Raw genomic sequence first — 27,606 nt, forward strand, 5'->3', positions numbered from 1 at the left:
GGATCAGTTAAGTATTTTCTGGCAAGTATCAGAGCAAAGCATTGAGCCTGAGGGACTGTGTGAGCAAGTCCTAAAGGGGCGGCACTGTAGTTCCCCTGCGTGTGAGGGCCGCTGTACACCTTAAGCCTGGGCCCCACGCTCGGCATCTTGCGCAATCTGGCAGAGCAATTCAAATAAAGCAGCTTCTGCAATATAGTTATGCAAGTCAGCTGGTGTTTCATTGGCACCATGCGCAGTCCTTTTTCTTGCCACCTTCGTCCTAAAGACCATGCCACCTTCCCCTGCATGGGCTGCAGACAGGATCCACTGCCCAGTGTTCCCCGTTGGAGGTACCCACTCTGGCCAAAGGAGGTGGTTTCCAGATGGCCTCAGCTCCATTCCCTGAAAAAAACATTTCATGGACTTGATGTGCTTATAGCTAAAGAGATGAGGAGAGTTTTGAGGGGAAAGGAAACATAAAGGGATCAGAGAAGAGACCAATAAGGAAAAGGGATGGGAACTTCAGAATAAGGGGGTAAAGGAGAAAGATAACTGTCAAGGAATAGACTGGACTAGAAATACTTCATTCTGATCCAAGTTTTTCTAGGAAGGGCAAGTCACTAGGTCTTACCTCCTGAGGCTTTGTAGAACTGTCAGCACATTACAGGAAGGCAAGTCATGTTGTTTTGGATGTATTTCAACACAGAGTACACAGAATGACCTTGAAGGCCTTACTGGGAGAATTTAGAGGGGGGGGTTTATATACATTATTTTTGTGTTGACATTTTGTGTTATACTACCAATCTTTTAATTGCACCACACCTCACAAATTTTCAGCTTGACCTGACAAACCATCCTCTGTGATAGTGGTATTGCCTACACTTTCCCGGAGGTGCCCAGCCTTCTGCTCTGAGATCTTGAGCTGTCACTCCACTCTCAGGTCAGAGATGTATGGGTATATGGGGTGTGCAGGGAGCCGGGGAGCAGATTTTCCTCTAGCTGGGAGAGGAATGAGTCTTTTTTGCTTTGTGGGGTTGGCCATCCGTATGTGTGGTCTTTCGCAACTGATGTGACGGGGATGCAGTGTGAGGGCTCTGCTGGCTGGCTAGTGGGAAAAGGGGCTCAGGGCAAGGTGGTAGCAAGCCCATAACTTCTTGAGGGGGAATACAAGATAAACTGGCCAATTTTCTGTAACCAAACAATATATTTTGTCACCTCATTACCGTAAGCAGTACGCAGGAGAAATCATTTGTTACTTCCATCTAGATAAAATCCATGCAGCTGGAGTCATAGTGTCCATGTGTAAGCTTGGCCAACACAGGGCTTATGTGAGGTTCCTCTACCTTAGCTGTGCCACAAAGACTACACAGTTTGGAAGATTTGCAAGCACAACATGTAGTATCTGCTATACTGCAAGCAGTCATAGCTTATCTGCAGCATTATCATAAATCAATACATTTATGAAATTAGTTTATGAACTTTGAGATGACCTTAGCAGGCAAAATTTCTGTGGTATCTGTAGCTCTGTACTCTCAAGAAGCAGCATGAGACATTAATTATGACCACTGCTGTATAAAGCAAAAATATTTTATTACACTGTAATACACTGTATTACACTGGGTGGTATGATGGTTGGAGGTTGTCTTGAGCATAGCGATCACAAAATGATAGTTTTTGATTGTCAGCGAAGTAAGGAGGGAGGTCAGCAGAAACTCCTACCTTGGACTTGAAGAGGGCAGACTTTGGCCTGTTTAGGTTGCCCGAGTCCCTTGGGAGGCAGTCCTGAAGGGCAAAGGAGTCCAGGAAGGCTAGACATTTTTCAGGCGCAGGAGCAGGCCGTCCCCATGTGCCGAAAGATGAGGTGGTGGGGTAGAAGGCCAGCCTGGCTGAACAGAGAGCTTTGGCTGGAACTCAGGAAAAAAAAGAGAGTTTCTGACCTTTGGAAGAAGGGGTAGGTAACTCAGGAAGACTACAAGGATTTCATGAGGTTCAGCAGGGAGAAAATTAGAAAGGCCAAAGCCCAACTAGAACTTAATCTGACTACTGCCTTAAAAGACAATAAAAAATGTTTCTATAAATACGTTAGCAACAGAAGGAGGGCTAAGGAGAATCTCCATCCTTTATTGGATGTGGGGGAAAACATAGTGACAGAGGATGCAGAAAAGGATGAGATACCTAATGCCACCTTTGCCTCAGTCTTTAATAGTAAAACCATGGTTTTGGGGTACCCAGCCCCCTGAACTGGAAGACAGAGTCGGGGAGCAAAATGAAGCCCCTATAATCCCAGGGGAAATGGTTAGTGACCTGCTACACCACACAGACACACTCAAGTCTATGGGGCTGGATGGGATCCACCCAAGGGTACTGAGGGAGCTGGTGAAAGTGCTCACCAAGCCATTTTCAACCATTTATCAGCAGTCCTGGCTAACTGGGAAGGTCCCAGTTGACTGCAGGTTAGCAAACGTGACGCCCATCTACAAGAAGGGCCAGAAGGAGGATCCAGGGAACTACAGGCCTGTCATTCTGACCATGGTGCCGGGGAAGGTTATGGAGCAGATCATCTTGAGTGCCATCACATGGCACATACAGGACAACCAGGTGATCAGGCCCAGTCAGCATGGGTTTGTGAAACGCAGGTCCTGCTTGACTAACCTGATCTCCTTCTATGACAAGGTGACCAGTTTAGTGGATGAGGGAGAGGCTGTGGATGTTGTCTACCTGGACTTTAGCAAAGCCTTTGACACCATTTCCCACAGCATTCTTCTGGAGAAACTGGCTGCTCATGGCTTGGATGGGCATACCCTTTGCTGGGTGAAAAACTGGCTGGCTGGCCAGGCCCAAATAGTTGTGGTGAATGGAGTTAAATCCAGTTGGAGGCCAGTCACAAGTGGTATTCTCCAGGGCTCAGTACTGGGGCCAGTTCTGTTTAATCTCTTTATCTGTGACCTGGATGAGGGGATAGAGTACTGCACCCTCAGTAAGTTTACAGATGACACCAAGTTGGGTGGGAGGGTTGATCTGCTTGCGGGTAGGAAGGTTTTACAGAGAGATCTGGACAGGCTGGATCGATGGGCTGAAGCCAATTGTATGAGGTTCAACAAGGCCAAGTGCTGGGTCCTGCACTTCGATCACAACAACCCCACGCAGTGCTACAGGCTTGGGGAAGAAAGCGACCTGGTGGAAAAGGACCTGGGGGTGTTGGTCGACAGCCGGCTAAATATGAGCCAGCAGTGTGCCCAGGTGGCCAAGAAGCCAATAGCATCCTGGCTTGTATCAGAAATAGTGTGGCCAGCAGGACTAGGGAAGTGATTGTCCACTGTACTTGGCACTGGTGAGGCCGCACCTCGAGTACTGTGTTCAGTTTTGGGCCCCTCACTAGGCGAAAGACATTGAGTTGCTGGAGCGTGTCCAAAGAAGAGCAACGAAGCTGGTGAAGGGCCTGGAGCACAAGTCTTATGAGAGGTGGCTGAGGGAATGGTGGTTGTTTAGCCTGGAGAAAAGGATGCTGAGGGGAGACCTTATCGCTCTCTACAACTACCTGAAAGGAGGTTGTAGTGAGGTGGGTGTCAGTCTCTTCTCCCAAGTAACAAGCGATAGGATGAGAGGAAATGGCCTCAAATTGCGCCAGTGGAGGTTTAGATTGGATATTAGGAAAAATTTCTTGACCGAAAGGGTTGTCAAGCATTGGAACCAGCTGTCCAGGGAGGCGGTTGAGTCACCATCCCTGGAGGTATTTAAAAGACATGTAGATGTGGTGCTTAGGGACATGGTTTAGTGGTGGAATTGGCAGTGCTAGGTTTACGGTTGGACTGGATGATCTTAAAGGTCTTTTCCAACCTAAATGATTCTATGATTCTATGAAAAGTCTTGGGGGGATGAGGAGAGGAGCTTATTTTCAAAAAAGAGCAGAGCAAACTGTATGAATACCCTGAGGTGTGCCATTCCACAGATGGGAGACAGGTCACCATCTGTGGACTCTGTTAGCCTTTTTCCATAGGAAGCCTCAGGCCAGACTCTCCTTTTTGTTCTGCGGGTCCTTGAAATTGTTTAGCAGGGGCTCTTGACCTCTATTCTTCCAGCCCTGGCCAAACACAGCTCACGTCCCTGGCAGGCTGGAGTTGTGTCTCTGAGGCCACTAGAATGCCACCCTGTCCCTGAAGTACCTGCCTGAGGTTACGTATATCTACTGCATTTCTCCCTGCTTCCTCTTCCTGTACCTCTTCTTAAATTAATTACAGTCATACAGGTAAACCTGAGAGAGTGCCGTACTTAGTAATTACTAGTCAGATTATATGCAGTATTTTATCTCTTTCTTTGCTTGTTTCTGAAGGAAAAATCTTGATTTCAGCATGCTGGGCATAATTTGAAAATCGATGAGGCTTGAAATCCACAGTAAAGGCATGCAGTGCTGAGCTCCACCCAATCCCTTGCACCAGGACATTGTGCTGAGAGACGGAGAGTGTGTGGGTGCATGAGCAGTGATGGCGCCTGCGCTTGCGGGTGTCAAGGGAACCAACGGGTCAGGCAATCACTTGCAAATTGAGCTGGGTGTCGCATGTGGTAAGAAACACGCATCCTCTTGCAGCACTTCTTGCTGACTTACTGATTTTTGCTTTCCCATCAGCACAATTGGCCTGTTGTCCTCGGTCACTGTTCACTGACAGCCGTTCCAACAGATTAATGAGTAGCCAGACTGTAAATCTAAGGAATCATCAGCAGGTACAGCCGCAGCCAGACAGTGTATGTTTCTTAAGCAGCTTGCACAATAGCATGTTTTAATGTATCATCAGCTGGGCTCTTACGAGTAGCACTGAAGTAATTCAGCAAAGCCTTGGTGTTCTCAGTATGTCCCTGCTGCTGTAAATTCAAGAGCCACTCTCCCCTTTTCTCTTTGCACCTAAAGTGCCACTGAGAGCAGTGGGTTTGGAGGGCAACCTCCAGGCAGGGGGAAAGAGGGGACAGCTTCCAGCCAGGGCTTTTGCTTTCTTCCCGTGGTGTTGAGGGCAACCATAGGTGGGATGTGAAAAGGGCGGGGAAGGCCATGACAAAGGAATTGGGAAGACAGAAGCACAGTAAAGAGTGATGTTTCAGCAGGTGGGTGGTTTATTTTCGTTCTAGTGCTTTGGCTGATTAAGGGGTGGGACTCTGAGCTGGGAGGCTCAGCTAAAAGGTCAAAGCAGTGCACTTGCAGGAGCACTTTACAAGACTGGTTTCCAGTGTATTGGACAGGACTTGTGGTATCAGCAGCCTGACTGCTTTGCAGCTGACTGAATTCTTGGCCCAAGAAATCAGTGGTGGCAAGATTCGAAAGAGACACACCAGTCAACATGAGTACGGCAGGCAAAGTAAGCAAAAGTTTATATTAGAAAAGTTTATTTGCTGCAGCTGAGTAATGCATTTTTAAATGCAGTTTCTTTGCAGGGATGCCGTAAGTCCTGGTGGTATAGCACAGGTGAGAGTTTGGGAGGAAGCTGGTATAGGAGAGCTGCCTTTATTTGAAAGCCACTGTACTCTGCTAGGAAATGGTTGTTATGCTCTTCAGGGCAATAATTTATTTATTTTTTTAAACATGAAGGCAATATAAGGTAACAGCACCAGAATAAGAATAACCTCCCCCCAGGGTTTGCAAACTATTTTTAATCTCTGATTGGACAGTTTAAAATATAATACAATGTAGTAAGTGTTCAGATCAATGTATTTAGCAGCTCTATGGGTTTCCATTCTGAGATCCCACAGTGGTTTATACTATTTTTGGCTTCTTTATAATTCATATCAGGTTTTTTTTCTAAAAAAAAGAAATAGTTAATATTATGTTAAATTTCAGGGTGTAATTGTGCTGATGTTAGGACAGTCATTAAATTTGAGTATGCGTATAACAAGTCCAGAGCTTAAGTTAATGAAGACCAAAAGTAAGTATCACATGCAATGCAGTACTGAGCTGGGACTGAAATGAGTATTTACATCTTTGCTAGAAAGTAAGTGACAAGAGAGATGTAAGTTAATACCACTGCTGAAGACAGACAGTATATGTTGCTTCTTGCACTACCTGAATGATGCTAACATACACCCAGAGACATGCAAGAGAGGTCGATAGAAACCCAGAAATGGAAACTGACTGAAGGTATGCACCTCGCTAGACTGTGCCTTAAGAAAGTACCAGGATTGTTTGCTGTTACTGCCGGCTGTCTTCACTATTCTAAAACCAAACAAAACAAGAGGGGGAAAAAAAAAAGCTTTCTTTAACTCTGAGATACCACAAGTGCAAAATTAATTGTAGTTCACTTGTAGGTAAATTCACCAAGTTCAGTCCTCAACCTTGGACTGAGCATAGTAAATGAAGTGTTGTGATGTAACTAAACTGCCTTCTTTTCACTGTATTTATCTTGGAGTAACATGTGACTGTGTGGTTTACATGATCAAGCAGCATAATCCTTATGCTCTGTAAAAGGGTGTGTTTCTACACCTACCCTCCCTCTACTGCAGTAACTTGTAAGGCTGGTAGAACACATGAGCAGAAAAAACCCCTATGACTCCAGCTAGTGTTTGCCTTAGGTAGTGTGCTGTTGGTGCATCTGTGGGATCCTGTTACAGTGGGTGAAAGTTCCCAGGGACTCAACCATCAGAACAATACATAGTTAACCAGTGTCTAATTGTAGGAGAGATTTATTTGTTCTCAGCAGTCCACAGTTCTTGGCTACCTTTGTTCTTATAAACACTAGGTGTGCTTTGCACATGCAAGCTGTGAAATCATTATTGTGCTATGTGGGATACAGTATAAATAGATAAGCCCTTTTTTTACAGTAAGTTTCTAAGAAAATGTAGCCCTTTAAAATGTGATCTTTGGCCTCACTTGTGAATTTTTTACTAATCAATCACACTTGCATTTGACACATAGAACATTAAATTTAGTGCAAATATCTCTTGAGTCTGTCTTTCAAAGTGTCATGCTCATTCCCATTTTGGGTCTGGCTGCTGAAAGTGCACTATTTAATTTCATATGTTTAGTGTCTCCTAGTAATTATTTTCTTTGTTACAAGTTGACAATTTGTTGATAATTAAGATGTTATTTCTACTTCTACTTCAGAAGCTTTGATACTAAAAAGTTGCTTTATTTCTTTTCCCCCGAGAGCTTTGCAGCACACTGGTGTTCAGTTGTCCTGGTCCCAGGGTCCCAGTCATGCAGAATACTTATGCATGTGCTAAACTTCTTGCATCATAGACTCGATTGGCCTCAATTTCCCTCTCAATGCCACCTGAATGCTTGTAGTCAGGAGGACTTAATAGAGTGACTGAGGACTTACTTAATAGAGTGTCACCCATAAGGGTGACATGCAAAATCATATTGCAGGACCTGGAGTTGTTTAAAGCTCTGGGGTAGGTGGAGACCACCAAGGAAGAACAGGAATGAATACGGGGGCAGAGAGGCCCCACTACCTTTGAATACACTAGGACTGAGCTTGCAGGGTGGAAACTGGTGCTACCTTCTGTCTGAGAGCCTGGGATGAGGAGTGGACAATGCTCCTCTCTCTTCTGAGTGCATTTTTCTGTCAGTGGCAGATGATCAGGGGAGTCCAGAGGCCTGTCAGCAGCTGGACAAAGCCTGTGGAGCTAACAGACAAACTTTAGCTAAACAGACAAAAAAAGCTGTCTTGGGTATTGGGAGTAACCCCACCTGAGTTAAATATCCCTTTTGAGAAGCAAGGTACCCTAGCACAGATAATCTTGCACTAAAGGGACTGTTGCTTCTTCAGGATTACCTCTGCACAGTGCTACGTCATTTTAAATAGGTGTCCTCTCAGCCATCACCTCATGGCTGAACATGGGCTCTACTAAAATGTTTATAAGCCTGTATTAAGCTCTGAATTCCATTTTTAGCAATTTTGTCAGTTCTTGACACAGACAGTTCTAGGCAATGCAGACTTTATCACAACCTGATACATGGAATCATTTAGTGTGGCATCTCCAAGAAGAGACAAATGTACATCAGTAATTCAACATGGCAAAAATAATCCTCCAAGGAAGTTAGAAACAGAGAAGGAGCAATGAGGATGGATAAGGTATCCAGTTATTCTAGGAGACTTTTATACATCTTGCTGAAAACTTCATATGAGAGAAATATAAACAAAGTCAGATATGATCTTGATGGGGGGAAAAATTGGGCTTACACTGTGCTTTGGTATTGGCTTTTTTGTTGCAGCTTGGGTTTGGGGTTTTTTTTTCCTGTAGTTTTCCCTCTCTCCCGCCAAATATGAGCAGGAGTTTCACATGCAGAAATGTAAGAATCTGTCTGTGTGGTGACTTTCAAAAGCAAGTGCCATTCCCTTTTTCTTTGCTCTGTTTGCAGGTTATTAAATGCAAAGCAGCAGTAATGTGGGAAGCCAATAAACCATTTTCTATTGAGGAAGTAGAAGTTGCCCCACCAAAAGCACATGAAGTCCGCATAAAGGTACTAAAAATAAATTTTAAAACAACTATTGTGACTTGCATTCTATCTTACTATTTATGAGAATTATTTCTATAGATTTTTAGCATCCAGTCGGAAAACATTCACTAGGTGAGTAGCTACTATTCAGTGAGCTCCTATGGAATATGCTTCAAGTCCTAAATTTGATCATGAGGTTCTTTAAAAAAAATTTTTAAAGTTTTTCAGGGTTGGCTTTTTAATTTACTAGAGAACTGTGTTTCTAACAGGCTGAAAAAATTACAGTAAAAGGCAAAAATCTGAATCTCCTATAGCATAGAGCAAGAAATTATCTTTTACTTTGTTTGAATCTGTGCTAGGAAATGGATCAGTAGGGCTGGGAGCTTCCTTTTTTAACTGTGTATTGAGTATCTGTTACATTTCAAGAACTTTCTCAGCGGATTTCAGCAGCTGTTTTCATTTTAGAGCAGTTTCAAGTGTTACACAAGTGAGGAGAACCCTCTCATGGGATTGACAACCCCATTTGTCAGAAGCTGTAAAGACATACCTGAATGTTTCAAAAGAAATACTGCAGGTGCTACCTGCAAGAAAAGGCAAAATGTGATATAAAATACTATGTGTAGCCTAATTTTTTATATAGATAACATATACATATATTTTAAATATATAAATAATATATAATAATTATCATGTAATTATATATAAATTTATATCATTCTATAATACATATTTATATAACCTATCTATTGTATAATATATTGCAATATAATCTAAATATAAGGAATATAAAATATAGATCTTATTTCTATGTTTATAAATAATGTGTGATAATTTATATTTACATAATTTTGTAATACTTTACAACTTCTTCTACTTTATATATAAATATTAGGAATAATTTATTTTATTCTATTCTTCATATATAATTGTATTGCTAGAACATTGGTTCTGCCAGATAATCAATGAGATTTCCTACAGAGCTCAGTAGTGCATAGCAAGCATTCACAAAGGAGCCTTGCTTTGTAGATTAAAGACTAATACAAACCATTAAAATCATGAATCACACAACCAAAAGTGTTTGACCCATAGATTTATTGTGTGCATATGTGATTTTGGAGGGAAGCAAGTGACTTCTCCAAATATATGATATCATTTCATGTCCACATATGACGTGACATAGTTAAATGCTGAAATATTCTTATCTTTCCTCCAAATCAGATCGTGGCCACAGGGATCTGTCGCTCTGATGACCATGTGATAACTGGTGGACTGGTTATGCCTTTTCCAATAATTCTTGGGCATGAAGCAGCTGGTATTGTGGAGAGTGTTGGGCAGGGAGTAACTTCGATCAAACCAGGTATGAAACAGCACTGAACACAAACCCTGTGCTGAGTTTCCAGACTCCTGTTTAAGTCAAAGATGATTACATGCATGAGTCCTTGTATTGCAGAGGAAAATGTTCCAGCTTTCGAGTTTTTGCAAGCATAGCTTAAAGGACACTACATGCTATTTACATCTTTCTGTGTTCCCAATCTTGATTTATTTTCAGATTTTCTATTCAATTTCTTTTGATTTTGGCAAAAACATCTGCAGCTTACTTTCCACCTACATAGTGCTTTTCCTGTCATGGACTTAAGAACACAGATTCTTTGCTGTTGTTCATAGGAAGTCAGGTATTAGCTGCAGGTTCTTTAAACACAGTTTACACAGCCGATCTCTCCCAAGAATAAGGCAAAGCAAAGCACTAGACAACATGTCAAAGCACTTTCTCTTAGTTCAACTAACAGCTAAATAACCCATTGACTTCAGTAGGCCAGAACTTAATTCTGTGTGATCAATTATTTCACTTTGAAAGCATCAGGACATGACTGGGGTGCCCACCCTGCTGCAGGCTTTGCTTGTGTGCAGCACCAGTGCAGGTGAGTCAGCACTGCTCACTGAGGGCTGGATCGCTCTGAGGACACTTATCCAGACCAGCTGCTCCTTTCACTACACTCTTCGAACCACAGTGGGTAGATAGAGAAGTTAGTGAAAGATGCTGATTTTCTTCCAACGGCTGCAAAACAAGATGGGATTTCTATACATTTTTACCAGACCGAATAAATTCCAGCAAGGGCTAAAGTATTAAAACAAAATATGCAGTGAACAAAATCTACATAGAAATGCCCTATTTTTATGCAGGCAGTTTGTTACAATACCTAAGTAGTTCACTTTTAACATCTCTGTACTTATAGTGTCTTTGTTCATACTGGCAACAAGTATGAAGTCTGTCCAAAGCAGGTTGGTATGTATGATAAGAAAAAGTTTTATTAGAGATTTCTGCTTTAACTCCAAACAAATATGTGTATTGCAAATTTCAGTGATTGCTCTAACTGCTTTTTCTCTGACGTCTGCTTTCATAAATCACTCTGTTGTCTAATTCTAGCTGCCATCTGTTTCCAGGTGAGCTGAAACAGCAGGCCTGAACACGCACAAAATCACGTTTCTCAGATGTTGCCTAATTTACACCTTCACGTTCTAAAAAAGGCTCCGAGACGTGCAAAGTTTCTTTAGCAGAACAATTACTAAGCCCATGTCACAGTTCTAATTAACTGAGGGTTAGGGTAGTGGGGGCATTTCGTGTTCTGCAGGCATTTACCATTTTTTAGTGGAAATCAAAGATTTCCCTTGACTTTCACTTGACTTTCAACATCTCAAGGATTAGCCACATCTTAGAACTGCCAAATCACAAACTGATCGGTATGAGGGAATAACTGTTTAGAGATTATTAGGGATTTACCATACATTGTTGCTGTGGAAAATGCATAGCAGTAAAAAAATTGCACTGGGAAGTTATGTGCTACTCTGTTAATCACATAGCTGTGCTAGAGAATTGGAGATGTTGTCTTAGCTTGTGAGTGTCACTGCTTCTCTGACAAATATTTTACCGACCATTACTCCAATGGGACAGTAACAGGACTGCAAATAATAAAGAGACTCGAGGCCTGGCAAATTAATGCTTAATTTCGCATTCTTTGTGTGCACAGTTTACAGGCCTGTTATCTTGGCACTCCAATCTGCTGTCCTAGTGGATGTCAATTTTTATGTTTCTTTACCTATGAATTGCTATTTTCCCTTCAAGCAGAAGATGCAATAAACTGAACAAGTACTTCAGGAATGTCAGTAGCTAACATGGTTTTATGACAGAGCTCAGACTCAGGTCTATGAAAGACACCAGGAATTTTGTATATTGAAATTCGTTGTCATAACTTTGCTCTAATGGTGTCCTTTATAACAGAGAGAGATGTTTTCTCTTCCAAGGGCAGCAGAAGGAAATAAAACCAGCACTGCGCTCCTAGTGTACATTTGCTTAGGGGTTAAATACACTTGCTTCGTGTTTTTACCTGCATGCTTCTTGTTTGCCTTTTTTAATCCTCTGTCATTACTGTTTTATTTCTAGGAGACAAGGTTATTCCACTCTTTGTTCCACAGTGTGGGGAGTGCAGCAGTTGCCTCAACACCAAGGGTAATCTGTGCAGTAAAAATGAGTGAGTTTTCCTGAGTTACCTTATTTGGTTTTCATTTATACAAAACTGATCCCATTCAACAGATTTCACTTGCCATTATTTCTGGTCATCTTTCAAACAGCATTGGTTCAGGTGCTGGATTAATGCCTGATGGCACCACTAGATTCACCTGTAAAGGAAAAGCAATTCACCATTTTATCGGTACCAGTACCTTCACTGAATACACAGTAGTGCATGAATCGGCTGTAGCCAAAATCGATTCTGCTGCTCCTCTGGAAAAAGTTTGTCTAATTGGCTGTGGATTTTCAACTGGTTATGGGGCTGCTGTGCAGACTGCCAAGGTAAGGATCCTGGTGGGTGTTTCTGGTATCTCATGGGGCCTGTTCAGGATTATGTGGCCTGTGAGCGGGTCATCAGCATGGCAGCCAGGAGGTATGGACTCTGTTGAGTTCAGGGTGGAAAGAAGATACTAGTTCTTCACCTACTTCAGTTTCTCCGTCTCTAAGGTACTCAGAAGTCTTCAATTCAAAATCCAGGAAAAATACTTATTACCACTTATTAAGTTTTCTCTCATAGCTTTATCACCCCTAGAAAAATGTTACAACAGAGCTGATTTGGTTTATTGTAACTTAAGTCTAGGAATATGTGGAAGCCTATTTATGCAACACTCATAATTTGTAGCGATACATGAATGTGACTTTTAGAGCTGGCACTGTCTCCAGGGGAGTGACACTACAGATCTTAACACCACTGGAATATAAAGCATCAAAAATGTGTCTCTAAACCTGAAGCTGAGATGTGTAATGAAAACCTGGTCTCAGAAATGTATTTTGGGGACAATTTATCTTAGTCACGTGTAGGATTGTAACAGTATAGCTGGCTACTTCACTAGTAGGTGTGCACGTGCAAATTCGTTCCCAGCAGGTAATCTCTAAATTACAAAAAATGGCTGCAGTGAAAACATGTTGATAGTAAGAAAATGCATTGTACTTTACCTAACCTGTAACAGTATGCCACGTTTATATTGTTATTATAGGTGGAACCAGGCTCCACCTGCGCCATCTTTGGCCTGGGAGGAGTTGGCCTCTCTGTTGTCATGGGCTGCAAGGCAGCTGGAGCTTCCCGCATCATTGCCGTTGATATCAATAGTGACAAGTTTGCCAAGGCCAAGGAGCTGGGAGCCACCGACTGTGTCAACCCTAAAGATTTCAAGAAGCCTGTTCATGAAGTGTTGATCGAAATGACCGGTCATGGTGTGGACTACTCCTTTGAGGTCATCGGCTGTACCGAAACCATGGTATGCAACCAAAAGATGTGGTCAAATGAGGCATTAGCTTGTTAGCTCTCTCTTCACTAACCCACTAAGCACCAAAGGGGAGGAGCTGAGAGCCACTGGCAAAGTGTCAAGCAAACTTCAAACATGTTAAGTCCAGCTGTCTGCCACTGAGATGCATGGACAGAAGTGCATTCAAAAGCTTAGGAAAGGGAACTTCAATGTAGTCCTCTGGCCTAACCAGGGTGGCTAAATTTCACATAGCCCACTGTCTGCTTTCCAACAGTGGCTTATCACTAGTGACTAAGACAAAATAGGGAAGGAGAACAAAGCTAGGACATACCTGACCCGTGACAGCAGATACCATGGTGTGAGCTGATCCAATGGAAGTTGTCTGATGTGGTTTCAGTTACAAAAAATGAATTGTAAGCTGAGCCCTGAGAGGAGGAGAAAGAATTCAAACTTTTGTGCCCCAGCAGCAAATCTTGCATGACTCTGGGGTGTCCCTCTGTTTCAAATGCAGACTGCAGCCTTGGCGTGTTGCCAGTACAACTACGGAGTCAGTGTGATTGTGGGGGTGCCCCCTGCAGCACAAAAGATCACTTTTGACCCCATGCTCCTCTTCACTGGTCGCACCTGGAAAGGGTCCGTCTTTGGAGGTAAGGGCTTGGAAAGGGGTGATTTAACTGGCATGGGAAACTTGTAGATCATCTTGAATGAAATAGGAGATATCTAAATTCATTGCTTAGTTTGTCCTATTGGAAGTTATATTGATAGCTATTTTGCTGACGGAGAAGCACAAAGGGAATTAATTATGGGAACCGTTAGTTAATGGCAAGAGAAGGAGAAGGAAAAAGAGGGAGGGAAGGGGGAAGAAAGGGGAGAGAAGAAGAGGCAGAGGAAGAGAGAGGAAGAGATAAAAAGAAAAAATAGAGAAAAGAGGAGAAAAATAAGAGGGAAAAATGAGAAAAAGGAAAGGGAGGGAGAAAGAGAGAGAAAGGTAGAAGAGAGAAAGAAAAGGAGGGGGAGGGAGAAGAAGAGAAAAATAGAGAAGAGAAAAAGAGGTCAGGAGAAAGAAAAGGAGAAGGATAAGAGAAAAGGGCAAAGGGAGAAAAAGAGAAAATGAGGAAAAGGTAAAGGGGGAGAGAGGAGAGAGTGAGAGGGATAAAAAAAGCAGGAGAATGAGAGGGATAGAAAGCTAGAAGGAGAGGGAAGGAAAAAGAGAGAGCGGGAGAGATGGAGAGTCAGGACCCTAAAGGACATCAGGGGTCAGACCCACCTGATTTCCACATAGGTCAGACCGCAGCTCAGCCCCTTGCCAGCTGCCATCAGTCCCTGCCAGTTCTTTCTCTTTTCTGAGCTCTCCCAGCAGTCCCACACTCAGCAAGCCCTAGATTGCTCAACACAACGTTGAAGGCCACAGAAAACTTGATTCCAACAACAGGTTTTTCTCACTGGCAACCAGTTCCTCTGATGTATTCAATAGACACCTGAATAAAATAGCAGAGACAAATTAGGTTCCTTTGGAAGAGCATCCTGCTATTTGAGACTGCTTTATCTAGTACTGCTTGTAAGAAAAAAGAGACACATCCACTCCCCACGCCCCCCCATATTTCACCAGGCAATCAAGTTTCCAGTTACCAACATGGATGTCAGCACTCTGGCTTTTGTATGATGTGTGATGTAGTGGACTATGTATCAATAGACAAGTTGAAACAGTATTTAATGTGTGGGAAGTTTGGATTCCGTAAAGATTCAAATTTTTCCTGGTCTTCTACCAATAGCGGCACTTCATCCCATGTTTCCCGCTGGCACTCTGTGTTAACAAAGGTAAAGACATGCTGCAACATTTCATCATGCTATTCTGCTATAGAGAGTTTATCTAAAAATTTAAGCTGCCATGGGTTTTATCTATTTTCACAAGCATTTAATGTTTCATTATCCATTGTCTGTGGGTTTTTTTCAGGCTGGAAGAGTAAAGATTCAGTCCCTAAACTGGTTGCTGACTACATGAAGAAAAAATTTGTTCTGGAACCGTTAATAACCCACACACTTCCTTTCACTAAAATCAATGAAGGATTTGATTTGCTAAGGACCGGGAAGAGGTAAATGTTGTTTACTTGTAAAGGTTCTATATAAATAACCTAAAGGAGCTGTACAGTAACACAGGGTATGATTTCACGGCAGGGAATAGGGAAGGCAATATCTGCTGTGCCCCTTAATCTCACCCAGTGTGTGTCCATGGGTTGCAGCTGTAGTAATAAAGCCAGCAAAGCTTCAGCTTTTGAAATGCAGTGGGCCCTGTCTTTCCTTGCTGAGGAACTTTCAGGTTCTAGTTTGAGCAAAGAGTCTGGGTGGCAGAGGGAGAAAAGACCACACAAGTGAGGAAGTCTCTGCCCACTGCCCACTGGAAAAGAGCATACAACCAAGGGAGCCTGGGAAGGCCAAGCTGTAGAGTGCCAGGGGTTAGCTACACCGCATTCCAAGAAATGTTTTAGGATGAGGAGCAGGAACACAGAAACAGCCTATGTTTACTGGAAGAGCAACTCAGCATTCCTCTTGTTTGCTAGGGAGCAGAGTCCCAGTGCCATTAGTCCTAATGTCACTGGGTAGTTTACTTTGAACTTCAGAGCTTTTTGAAAAGGAAAGTACTTGGTGTATATATACATGGCAAACTCAGAATTTAGCTCTCATGCTTTCCTCAAATATTGTGAGAGTTCAGCTCAGACTCTGCTTACATAGGGTGTTGAAATCGGAAATATTGTTTGCCAGAGACACTTAACAAGATTCACCATGCAAATATCTGAAAATTCTCCTTGGCAGAAGTGGGAAATACTTTTGTATATCTTAGTATGTGTGGGGACTACCCTTTTTGAATGTTCTAGCTGTGTATAACTTAACTTACACAGTCTGGAGAATTACATTCATGTTTTCATTGTCATTTGCTAGCAGTTATTTTAGGTGTTACTTGCTCTAAATACAAAAAGCATGTAACAGAAGAATTTAGCCCCTGAGGTTTGTTCTCAGGTTCTAACTATGCAGCACACGCTTCATTTTTGACTGTCCTTATTTTGGATGTGCTGTAAATGTTCGTTTTAGATTTTAGCATAGCAAACAGGGGAAAGTGGTAAGGACACAGATGCCATCAACTTTGCTAAAATACCTACAGTCAGCCTGAAGACAGAGGCATGTTGCAGCTGACCATTCTCACTAGGTGAAACAATTCAGTGTTTCAGCCCAGACTAACCTGTAGAGCCATTTGTAACTGGAAAGATGTCTCTAAGCCCCCCTCCAAGGACTTCCTGGGCTATATTTGGTGATTAATTGCCAGCAGCCCTGGGCTTCATGAGTGAAGGCTTTGCAGTCTTGCATGCGTTTTGTTCTCTGCATCTGCAGCAAGGTTTGAACATCTGCCCTGTCCTCTTACTGCAAGCGGGGGTGGGAGGGAGGGAGGGAGTGCCCTGGTTGACAGCAATAGCCTAGATTTTCAGAGAAAACAGTAGTGTTTTGCTGATGTTAGCCCAGAGGCTTTTCTACAGTCACTAACTTGTCATTTTATGTTGCAGTATTCGCAGTGTCCTGGTGCTCTAGGATTCCCCATTGCTGAGCAGCAGATGGCTCAGCACCAGTACGAACTTCATTATCCTCCAGGACAACTGATATGAAATCCAAACCAAGACATTTCTGAAGGGTCTCCCACCACCACCCTTGAATAAAAGATCAAGCTCAAACCCCAGACTTCAAGCACAGCGCTTATAAATGAAATAATCTTTTTCCTTCTACCTCTTTTTCCTGATTCTTGCTTTAAGTCCTCTGTATTGTGCTGCAATTTTTTTTTGATAGCCAGTTATGAATTAGAGGACTTGCTGCTGTCACAGGTGTTATGAAAAGTTTGGAATTTTTAAAATGGCCTTTAATATGCAGTCTCTTAATAAAAGAAAAACAAAGGAAACTGTTTCTTTGGGCCTTCATAATACTGCAAGCTTAACAGATTTGTGCATGCAGGTCAGCACAGTAAAACTCTAGGTAAGAACTATGTATCCATCCTGAATGATTTTAGCATTCCATTACCTGATAGCAAGAAAATTACTGCAGAGATTAAAATTTATGGTGACCATGTGTTTGAATTAATAATTTCAGTAAATTATATTTAAGGACATCACAGACTTAGGTACTGGAGAATGTCTCACCACTGGATATTTTACCAAATTAACACTTGCAAGCATTATATATAAGATCGCTGTGGTGGTGTTCTGTGCTGTTGTTGGTTTGTTTTTTTTACCTTTGTACCTCTTTCTTGGAGGTGTTTTAGTTGTTTTATCAGTATGGTTTTAGATCTTTGGCCAATTTATACAAGTGCATCTGATGCTTAGGAAACAATGTAAAGAAATATGAATGTGCATCGAGTATTGTTATTTGTTTCCATTAAATAAAGGGGAGGTTTCTTAACCTTTAAGTGTGAATACAGAGTAAGTGGGAAGAAACAGGTGACTGGTAACAGTTTGCAAGAAATCAAACATAAAGCATCTTACTGCTTTCTGCACTTGTAACATGGAAACAGGAACAAAGGCAATTTCTATCTCGGCAAATATGGTCAACATTGACTTATCTTTTGAAAGTGCTAATCACAGCTTGCAGGCACCCGTGTGCATGGTAGCTGGGTAGAAGGGTGTGTGAAGTAAGGGGACTGTGTGCTAACGATGACTTACTTGTTTGTGTCAGCAGAAAGAGTCCCTGAGCGGCCCAGCCAGGTTAATGATTTGAGGGTAAGTTTACCAAGAGATTAGACTTTAATGGAAGAAGATCCTTAAACATGTGCGTGTATAATAAACTCAGTTTACGCAGCAACTGAGACCCAAACTTCAGCCATTTGTTTCTGTGAGTTACCTGTGCAGTCAGGTCTGAAGATTTTTTCTGGACCGTAAAATAACTCTTTTCAGGTGCAGTTCAGGTGAAGAGTTCTGATCTCTTTCAAGGCAGGTCGTGTGTGAACCAGCAGCGTGAACTGGATCACTATTCAAAACAGAAGGAGAGGGGGTTTAATTCTTCTTAATTGATCTCATCTCTAGTAACATGAATTCAGCAGAAACAAGAGCATAATAATATGTCAATTCTCAGAGTATTCTAGCAAAATGTTTTCTGTGGAGCCCAAGCTAGTTTATTGTACCAGCTAAGGCACGTTTAACTCATGACTTAAACAGAAGCCAAAGGAGGCCTGTTTAAACCTAGCTTGTGGAGACAGAAAGGAGTAAGGAGAGGTGAAGTATCCTCTGTCTGCCAGATACACGTTTTTTCCAAGGCGTTCCCTATTGCATGTGTTGTGGTTTAACCCCAACCAGCAACTGAGCACCATGCAGCCACTTGCTCACTCCTCCCCCCTGGCCCCCGTGGGATGGGGAGGAGAATCAAAAAGAAGTAGAACTCATGGGTTGATATAAGAACAGTTTAATAATTGAAGTAAAAAATATAATAATAATATTAATAATATTAACAATTGTAATGAAAAGGAAGATAAGAAAAACAGAGTGAAATATAACCCAAGAAATACAAGTGATGCACAATGCAATTGCTCATCACCTGCCAACCGATGCCCAGTTAGTTCCCGAGCAGCGATCCGCCCCCCCATGCCCCCACCCCGGCCAACTCTCCCCAGTTTCCATACTGGACGTAACGTCACATGGTATGGAATACCCCTTTGGCCAGTTTGGGTCAGCTGCCCTGGCAGTGTCCCCTCCCAACTTCTTGTGCCCCTCCAGCCTTCTCGCTGGCTGGGCATGAGAAGCTGGAAAATCCTTGACTTTTAGTCTAAACACTACTTGGCAACAACTGAAAACATCAGTGTGTTATCAACCTTCTTCTCATACTAAATCCAAAACACAACACTACCACCTACTAGGAAGAAAATTAACTCTATCCCAGACAAAACCAGGACAGCATGAAGGGTAGAGAACATAACAGCAGCCTTCAGAGTAGAAGAAGAAGGAAAAAAACAAGAGAGCTAGGGAATAAAGTACAACAAACCTCCTCGCTTCCATCCTCTCCAGGATCATGCAAAGCCCATTCCTGTTGTTGCAATCTGCCAAGCATAGTAAACACCTGCTGGTAGTATCTTTTAGGATAGTTGCTGGGGTCCAAAGCAATAAAGCCATGAAATCATTCTTATTAGGGACATTTTATAAGGCAGCAATCTAGTTCTGTCTTCACATGGAGGAACAAAGTGGCTTCTGACTAGGGAACGACAAATAGTTCATACTGTCCTGCAGTATTTCTCCCTGCAGATCCCCACCTACACTCAGCTGAAGATTGATTTGTTTGTGCCGCTCTGGACAGCATATTTCTGACAGACCTTCCCAATGGCTTTCTGACTCTGAGGTACTCCAGGTGGGTGCAGGGCCGCATGCAGCGGCCCTGTGAGCCTCCATTTAGGAGCTTTCCTGTGAACGAGCAGGGTCCGCGCTCCGGATCAGAGCACAATCTGTCCATTAGCACGACGGCACTATGAAACATCCACAAAAGCCATGAAAAATCCAATAATTTCCCAAGAGTCAAACTCTTGGTCTGACAAAGCACAAATGGTGTTTCCTCAGGCCTTAAACTAGGCCAGTGTTTATGGAACGTCACTTGGCTTCGCATACAGCTGAGCGCTCCCGCGTTTCTGCTCTCCCACCACGTCCCACCCACCCAGCAAGGCCCCCAGGAAAGAGCACAGGACAGTTGTGTAGCTCCAGCAGCGCGTGCTCCGGTGCGCAGAGACATGCGCTGTGCAGCTCTATTTTTACATGCTTCTAAGATCACCCTCCCTGACTGTGCATCACAGGCAAATGATCATTCCCACACAGCATAATCCCCTCTATTGCTTCCAGGTTACCAGATGGAGGGCACGGATCCCAATAGTAGAAAACAGTGTGCTACACAGATAGTTGGGAGGTGACAGGCCGATGTTTTGTTCAAGGGCTGTCACATCTTTGGCCGCTCAGGACAAGTGAAACAAATTTTTCTCTTGCAAGACACAGAAATCATACCACAAGTCATGACAGATTTTTTATTTTTTATTTCTAATGCAGCAGGCAGACCAGGCTGGATATTGAAAACCTTAAAAACTTCATTCTAAAAATCCTTATTCCTAGGACTACATCACCAGCATTCACAGTCTGATGGAGGCTACCAAAGGTGTGCAAAGAAACCTATGAAGACGCAGAATTTTCCTCTGAAAAACTGCTAAATGTCCCTGTGCACCTGAAATACAGATCAAAGTGACCCACAAGTGCATGGCCACTCCAATGCCGGGTGCTCACCTCCATGACTGGAGCATGGCGGCACCTGCCCGTCATCACCCAGAGGTTGGGCTCTACCAGCAAGGCTGGGGAACAGGCTGCCCAGGGGCTGGAGCCACTGTCACACCACAGGGCCTCCGCGCCCCGGGCGATAACACAGCCGGCTGCTGGGGCATGGCAGCGTTGCCGGTCTGCATTGGTGAAGCTAGAGGTGGGCCTAGGGGATCTGAGAGCTGGGGGGGTCGCCTGCCAACAGCAAGTGCTGCTGCTGCTGCTGACCCCCCTCTCACCCCATGAAACAGGGCTGGGACACGTGGTAGCGGATGCCAGCACAAACCTCTCCAGGCAGCCCCCTGGACACGTAACCGTGGGGGTCACATCACACACGGGGTGTTCATCTCAGCCTGGTCCTCCACCAACGTCCCGCTCATCCAATCTCCTATAAATCACCTCGCCCGATGCCTTAGCAGAAAACAGCTCTGTGGGAAGCAGGAAAGCCCGGGGGAGTGACGCCCCCCCCCCCCCCCCAAACCTGGTTACACACGAGTGAACCAAATGTGTCCTTGGACACTGCCCCCCTCAACACATTCTCCCCTTACTACCCAGGTGAAAATAGCTGCAACGCCACAGACAGTTAAGCTTCGCTCCAAAAGGGCACGGGTGTTTGTCCACCATACCGTGTTTTCACTGTTGTCTTTTTCTGTTTTTAATTTCTAATCCTTTCGCAAATACCTTGGCGTGAACCGCTGCCAGGTCAAATGCTACCCCTTGGCAACAAGGGGACCCCAAGGAAGCCCCAGCGGTGCCGCCAATCTCCTCCCTCCGCACCTGCCAGAAGCAACCGGAGGAGAAAAATCGCTCAGAGCTCTCTGTGCCTTTCAGGCAGGGAGGGCAGGGCACGGCCTGACAGCAGAGCCACCGATAAAAGCCTCCCCGGAGGACGTCCGCCCACTCCCCGTGGAGCCTGACTAACGCCCATTGGCATCTCTCTGCCGCCAGCCAGATCCTCCGCTCAACACTCGCGCTCACGAGCAGCGCCCGGCATCAGATGCAGATTAACCACAGACAGCTCCCTGCTCTCGGGTGACGGTCCCACGCCAGGACTCACTCCCCCCACGCTCCCTGCCTCTCCCTTCAGCTGCCGCCGGCGGGCGCCCAGCAGTGCTCCGGCTCCACGGCCCGGCCATTTTGCAACACGGGGCTTCGGCCGGACGGGCGGCAGCTTCCCTGCAGCCTGCTGCGGCGACGGCAGCAGCTCCGCTAAGACCACATGGCCACTTCTGGAAAGGTAAGGACAACGTGTTTCCCGTCTGCCTTTCCAAGGTGCCCTGCTCCTGGGGAAATGCTCTGCAAATGGCTCAGCCTGTGCACCAAAGCGTGCCCGCGTCCCTCTGACCTTACTCTCCCAACTCATCCAAACCCCTTTGAGCTTCTGCTTTCATACAACTGCACGTGTCGGTACCCGCGTTAGGTAGTGCGTTCGTCTCCTGTTCTGCCCACCAGCTCAGGAATGAAAACACCGAATCGCACCGCTCTGAAAATCAGCCTCCTGCGCAGCCCCCCCCCCGCTCCCACTTTGGCAGGGAAACACAGCTCTCAGAGGTGCAGGCTTGCAGCTGCTCACCTCCTGCATTCAACCTCGTCCCTGGCAGCGCCCTTTTCAAGCTGCAAGCTGAATTTCGCTGACGTCAGACTAGCTTTGGGTTGGTTGGCTCGGGGTTTGGGAGATGCCACACACAAGTCATCCCTTTGGCAAGGGAAAAAATTATCCAGTTGCCAGCCGGACAGGGACCATTCCTTAACCCCTCTTAGTTACCTTCAGCCCAATGTCTAACAAGACTGACAGGAAACCTCGTAACAGGCATTTCCATCAGTACTAAAAGTGCCATCCTTCTGGCCTGAAGATGCAGAAGTGCACATGTTGCTGTCAGATCTGCCCAGTGCACCAGAGCCTCTTCCCTTCAGGGATCTTCTCCATGTCACCTACCAAAAGTCCGCTTGGAACTCACTCACGTGGCAAACAGGAGAGGGGCCAGACCTGTCTTCACCTTCCCCTTAGCACAGACCAGCCAAAGGCCAGGGAGGGCATCAGCACTGAGTGCTGTAGGGAGGATACCCCCCCCAGCAGGGTCTGCAGCCTCTCCTGTGCTGCAGCAGTTCAGCCCTGCTGCCCCGGGGTCACCCCCAGAGACCTATCCTGCAGACACAAGGCAGGCGGGTTTTTCCAGGTCCACGAACCCAGGGAAAACACAAGCCTTACCCTCTACAGACTGGTCACTTCATCTTTGCATTTCACACTAGGCCAGTGTTTATTGAACGTCACTTGGCTTCGCATACAGCTGAGCGCTCCCGCGTTTCTGCTCTCCCACCACGTCCCACCCACCCAGCAAGGCCCCCAGGAAAGAGCACAGGACAGTTGTGTAGCTCCAGCAGCGCGTGCTCCGGTGCGCAGAGACACGCGCTGTGCATGTAATTTTAGGTGATTGTAGGATGACCATCCCTGACTGTGTGCCAAAGGCAAACTTCTCCATGCAGCTTAACCTCCTCTGCTGCTTCCAGGTTATCCGATGCAGAGCTGCTGTTGCCTGGGCCGTGGGCAAACCACTCTCTGTTGAGGAGGTGGAGGTTTCACCTCCAAAGGCGGGTGAAGTCCGTGTCAAGGTACAAACACGTTTCAATTTTTTTTTTTCTTCTCCCTTGTGGGAATTGCTCTTCTTATGGCTATACCTTGAATATACCTGTCAGGGATCTGTGTCTGCCAATAGGCCTTAACTGTCCAGAGAAGCCCCGTGAAAAATCCTTCCACGAATTGAGATAAACAGAGGCCAGACCATTTCTAAAGCTCATCATCTGCTCTTTCCTCTCCAGATTGTGGCCACGAGCATCTGTCGCACAGATGACCACGTTTTGGAAGGTTGCTTTCCTAACGTGGTCTTCCCAGTTATCCCGGGCCACGAAGGAGCTGGGATTGTGGAAAGTGTTGGAGAAGGAGTGACCTCTGTGAAACCAGGTAAGACGCACACACCAACACATGCCCAGGAATCAGCTCTCAAAGCGGATGAGGCTGCCCAGAGCTCAGAAATTCCCCTCTGCTCCCACGTCAGTGGCTCAAAACCTGAGTGCACACTCATTGCACTGGACTGTCAGATGATACACTTTCGTGGTCTATTCCTCACGCACACTAGTGTGGCTCTGAGACTTTCCTCCTGACAGAGAAAGCAGAGGGTTTGTGGTAGGACGCTGCCATCGGAAAGCTCAGCAGAGACCCTCCAACAGGCAGCATCCTCAGGGCCTGCTGAGCGAGAGGCACCTAACAGGGATCTGCTTTGTTGCAGGAGACAAAGTCATCCCGCTTTGCCTTCCACAGTGCGGGGAATGCAGCTTCTGCCTGAATCCCGAATCCAACTACTGCCTGAAGTCCCAGTGAGTTTGCTTCTCCTTCCCCTACACCTAAATGGGGTCGGCTGTCTCTCAACAAGTCTGACACCCCCACGGGTGCTTTGCTTGATGCAAAACAAATGCGTGTCCCTCCCAACAGTGTCTCTGAACCTCAAAACCTGCTGCCTGACAAGACCAGCCGGTTCACTTGCAAAGGGAAGCAGATCCACCACTTCCTCTGGGTCAGCACCTTTGCAGAATACACTGTGATGCCGGAGTACGCCGTTGCCAAGATAGATACTGCTGCACCTCTGGACAAAGTCTGCTTGCTCGGCTGTGGGTTTCCCACAGGCTATGGGGCTGCCATCAACACCGCCAAGGTTGGTATTCAGGCATGTCGAGCACAAGCAGCCCACGGCTGCCCTCGCACCCTCACCAACCCTGTGCAACAGAACCCTCCTTTTCACACTGGAGACTCACAGGGCCCCATGTCATGCAGGTGAAACCAGGCTCCACCTGCGCCATCTTTGGCCTGGGAGGAGTTGGCCTCTCTGTTGTCATGGGCTGCAAGGCAGCTGGAGCTTCCCGCATCATTGCCATTGATATCAACAAGGACAAATTTGCCAAGGCCAAGAAGCTGGGAGCCACCGACTGCATCAGTCCTCACGACTTCAAGAAGCCCATCCAGGAGGTGCTCACTGAGATGACCGGCCATGGCGTGGACTACTCCTTTGAGGCCATCGGGCATGTGGATACCTTAGTAAGTGACATTTCAGCACGCGTCCTCCCTGCCAGCTCATTCACAGGCTCCTGTCAGGGCAAAATTCACCCGGGTGAGCAGCTCCTTGCCTGCTGCCTGCACTGCTGGGCACATCTTTGCTCAGAAAGGCAGTCTATTGGCTTTGGGAGAAAATGATGTACGAGTCTTGAAACAGGCTGTCCTGGTTTCAGCTGGGATAGAGTTAATTGTCTTCCTAGTAGCTGGTACAGTGCTATGTTTTGAGTTCAGTAGGAGAAGAATGTTGATAATACACTGATGTTTTCAGTTGTTGCTAAGTAGTGTTTAGACTAAAGTCAAAGATTTTTCAGTTTCTCATGCCCAGCCAGCGAGAAAGCTGGAGGGGCACAAGAAGTTGGCACAGGACACAGCCAGGGCACCTGACCCAAACTGGCCAACAAGGTATTCCATACCATGGGACGCCACATCTAGTATAGGAACTGGGAAGTGTGTGTGGGGGGGAATCGCCGCTCAAGGACTAGCTGGGTGTTGCTCAGCAGGTGCTGACCAATTGCCCTGCGCATCATTTGTACATTCCACTCCTTTTATTATTACTGTTGTCATTTTATTAGTGTTATCATTATCAGTATTAGTTTCTTCTTTTCTCTGCTATTAAACCATTCTTACCTCAACCCACGAGTTTTACTTCTTTTTCCAATTTTCTCCCCCATCTCGCTGTGTTGGGGGGGAGTGAGTGAGCGGCTGCGTGGTGCTTAGTTGCTGGCTGGGGTTGAACCACGACACAGGCACTGAGCTCTCCACGTCTGCTGCACAAGGCAGCTTATGTTTTCAGATTACCAGGGAGGTGCAGATGACTGCACAGAAAGAAAGCTTTTCTGACAAACTCATCACTGCATTCTCTAATTCACCTGCCTGTCCCATCAGACTGCTGCCCTGGCTTCCTGCAATATGAACACTGGTGTCTGCGTGATGGTTGGGGTACCAGCTTCTGGTTCAGTGATTTCCATCGATCCTATGCTTCTGCTGTCTGGGCGTACATGGAAGGGGACTCTGCTCGGAGGTATGAAACTTAGTAGAACAGTTTAGACATTTCAGACTTTTCCTTTCACGGTAATTTCAAAATGTCTGTGGAACAGGTACCCTTCAGGGCATATGAGTAACTCTCCCCTTGAAAATGAGTTTCCTATCTGAGCAATGTCCTCAGCTGTAGGACAAAAGACACTTTTCCTCATAGACATTATTCACTAAGCTATTGGTCACAAAGAATAGTTCAAGCTTGACAATGTCCCAGGAAGCCTCTTTGAGAGAGTTTTCAAGAAAAACCCAACTAAAGAGGAGCGCTGCATTTCCACTGTATATATAGGCATGAAACATGCTAATGAACCTGTAACTGTTTCATACAGTTCCAATGCACACAACTGTCCACTCTAGCCCACTCTCATCCCAAGGAGAGGGAAATTTCTTACAAGATAAAGGCAGCAGAACTGGTCGCTCAGTCCTGATCCTCACAGCAAGACTACCTTACCAAAACAGCATTTCTCTGATTATTCACTGCGGGTGCCTTCTCCCGTTTCTAGGTTGGAAGATGAGAGATTGTATTGCTACATTAGTTTCCAGCTATTTGGAGAAGAAATTCAACTCAGACGTGCTAATCTCGCACACGCTGCCGATCGCTAAAGTGAATGAAGGGTTTGAGTTGTTACGTGCAGGAAAAAGGTGAGACCCTGACTAGCAGGAGTGAGGTACAGCAAACGCCACCTCCACCTAAAATTCAAACAGCCCAAACGCTCTGGCAGGCAAAGCATGCAATACTGCCTTCTCAAAAAGGATCTGAGCCTTTTGAGGAAGCAGGGTCCAGAGCCGTGTGTCGGAAGGCTCTGCCATAACCCGGAGGGAAGAGCCCACGCTCAGCACAGGGAACCCTCCTGCTCACGGTTTGGCTCAGCAGAGGTCCCGCAGCCCCAGCACTGCCCTGAAGCCAGCACAGGCCCTCAGACGCCAACATCTCGGGGCACTGTTTGAAAGCACAGGACAGGTGACGGAGAACGAGAAGTAAGGGGCATCTTTGGTGACAAGAGCATAAAAGCCAAAGAAAGGAAGACCGTATCTTACAGCAGCAGCAGAAGAGCTATGGGGAGGGACATAGTGCCTTAGCTCTGAGGGGTTCCCTTCAGCAGGGTTTTGAAGGCTGCCCTGTTGCTGCATGTCCCATGCAGCTGAGTTAGGAAGAGGCTGGATGAGAAAGAAGGCGGCGGGTCTTCAGGCACACCTGCCTGCTCCTGAACGCTCCCAGCCACAGCACTTGTAACTCCTCCCTTCCTTTCCACTTTTCAGTATTCGCTGCGTCCTGCTCTTTTGAAGGACACAGCCACTGCGGGTGGAGCGGAGGGACCAGCGCAGAGACGCTCTCCAGGCACGGGCCCTTCTCGCCCTGCACCTCACTTTGTGGCGTGCAAGGAGACAAGAACAAGGAACTCGCCAACGCTGGTGCCGCTGCCAGAACTCCCGCACCCGGCTGAGACCCAGAAGGACGCTTCTCCCAAGACAACGATTTTACCAATAAAGGGTTTCAGTCAGACTTGTCCTGTGCAGTGCACTCAATCAAGAGAGGTCCCATGGGGCACTAGGAGCTCTTCCTCATACCGTGGGCCCTTCCATCACACCCCTCATCTCAGCAGTGAGCAACTGCCTTTGCCCCCTCCGTGGCTGCTGCTTCCCACCTTCGCCCACCTTACACGCTTACACCGATGTGTCTCTGCCCCATCTCAGCTGGGTGAATGCTGCACCCTCATCCAAAGTACAGCAGCGAAATGACAGCTGCTGCTGCTGCTGTTCTCTGGTCTCACTTGCAGGACCACAATATGTTTTGCTACGTGAGGTTATCCTCAGGTAAAACCTGTACTCCAGCACCTTTCATTTAAACATAAGGTTTTCTTATCCCACTACTTTGTCCTATTCTCTCCTAATTTTCCCTTATTCAGTTCATATTTGTCCTCTTTAGATCCTCTGGCCTCCTGAGCTCATTCTGGTGGCTC

At 45.6% G+C, this 27,606-nt stretch overlaps 2 protein-coding genes and 2 long non-coding RNA genes across 13 annotated transcripts in view; 2 read left to right on the forward strand and 2 right to left on the reverse strand.

Moving 5' to 3' along the window:
* Positions 1-17,636, forward strand: part of LOC104311110 (alcohol dehydrogenase 1) — a 58,822-nt gene extending 41,186 nt beyond the window's left edge. For 6 of the 8 annotated variants that reach the window (XM_069784070.1, XM_069784075.1, XM_069784093.1 and 3 more), the window contains 8 exons: positions 8,324-8,425; positions 9,620-9,758; positions 11,841-11,928; positions 12,029-12,248; positions 12,944-13,204; positions 13,704-13,839; positions 15,147-15,285; positions 16,747-17,636. In XM_069784070.1, coding sequence (XP_069640171.1) covers positions 8,324-8,425; positions 9,620-9,758; positions 11,841-11,928; positions 12,029-12,248; positions 12,944-13,204; positions 13,704-13,839; positions 15,147-15,285; positions 16,747-16,771 — 1,110 coding nt within the window. In that variant the 3' untranslated portion in view covers positions 16,772-17,636. Of the gene's footprint in view, positions 1-5,171; positions 5,325-8,323; positions 8,426-9,619; positions 9,759-11,840; positions 11,929-12,028; positions 12,249-12,943; positions 13,205-13,703; positions 13,840-15,146; positions 15,286-16,746 lie in introns of those variants that run through there. The other 2 variants (XM_069784099.1, XR_011324770.1) reach the window with 2 other exon arrangements.
* On the reverse strand, positions 5,324-9,130 carry LOC138685503 (uncharacterized). The gene is made up of 3 exons (XR_011324795.1): positions 8,949-9,130; positions 7,461-7,587; positions 5,324-5,764 (listed from the first exon to the last, which is right to left on the reverse strand). It is a non-coding gene; the product is annotated as an uncharacterized lncRNA (long non-coding RNA).
* LOC138685501 (uncharacterized) overlaps positions 9,477-27,606 on the reverse strand; it is a 37,186-nt gene continuing 19,056 nt past the window's right edge. Inside the window, exons 3-8 of one of the 3 annotated variants that reach the window (XR_011324787.1) lie at positions 19,202-19,256; positions 18,068-18,193; positions 14,460-14,670; positions 13,524-13,617; positions 10,283-12,076; positions 9,477-9,805 (exon numbers count right to left, since the gene is read on the reverse strand). This is a non-coding gene — a long non-coding RNA (uncharacterized lncRNA). Of the gene's footprint in view, positions 12,077-13,523; positions 13,618-14,459; positions 14,671-18,067; positions 18,194-19,201; positions 19,257-27,606 lie in introns of all 3 variants that reach the window. The other 2 variants (XR_011324786.1, XR_011324789.1) reach the window with 2 other exon arrangements.
* LOC104310967 (alcohol dehydrogenase 1) lies at positions 21,402-27,149 on the forward strand. Its single transcript, XM_069784143.1, has 9 exons — positions 21,402-21,742; positions 23,014-23,115; positions 23,323-23,464; positions 23,790-23,877; positions 23,993-24,212; positions 24,332-24,592; positions 25,496-25,631; positions 26,149-26,287; positions 26,906-27,149. The coding sequence occupies exons 1-9, from the start codon at positions 21,725-21,727 to the stop codon at positions 26,928-26,930; spliced, it is 1,131 nt and encodes a 376-aa protein (XP_069640244.1). The 5' UTR covers positions 21,402-21,724; the 3' UTR covers positions 26,931-27,149.

The sequence above is a fragment of the Haliaeetus albicilla genome, chromosome 1 (genome assembly GCF_947461875.1).
Source record: "Haliaeetus albicilla chromosome 1, bHalAlb1.1, whole genome shotgun sequence".
Taxonomy (NCBI): Eukaryota; Metazoa; Chordata; class Aves; order Accipitriformes; family Accipitridae; genus Haliaeetus; species Haliaeetus albicilla.

Coding starts and splice junctions, on each gene's coding strand:
- LOC104310967 (XM_069784143.1), top strand. Junction 23,465..23,789: donor AGTGACCTCTGTGAAACCAG/GTAAGACGCACA, acceptor GCTTTGTTGCAG/GAGACAAAGTCATCCCGCTT. Junction 23,878..23,992: donor AACTACTGCCTGAAGTCCCA/GTGAGTTTGCTT, acceptor CCCTCCCAACAG/TGTCTCTGAACCTCAAAACC.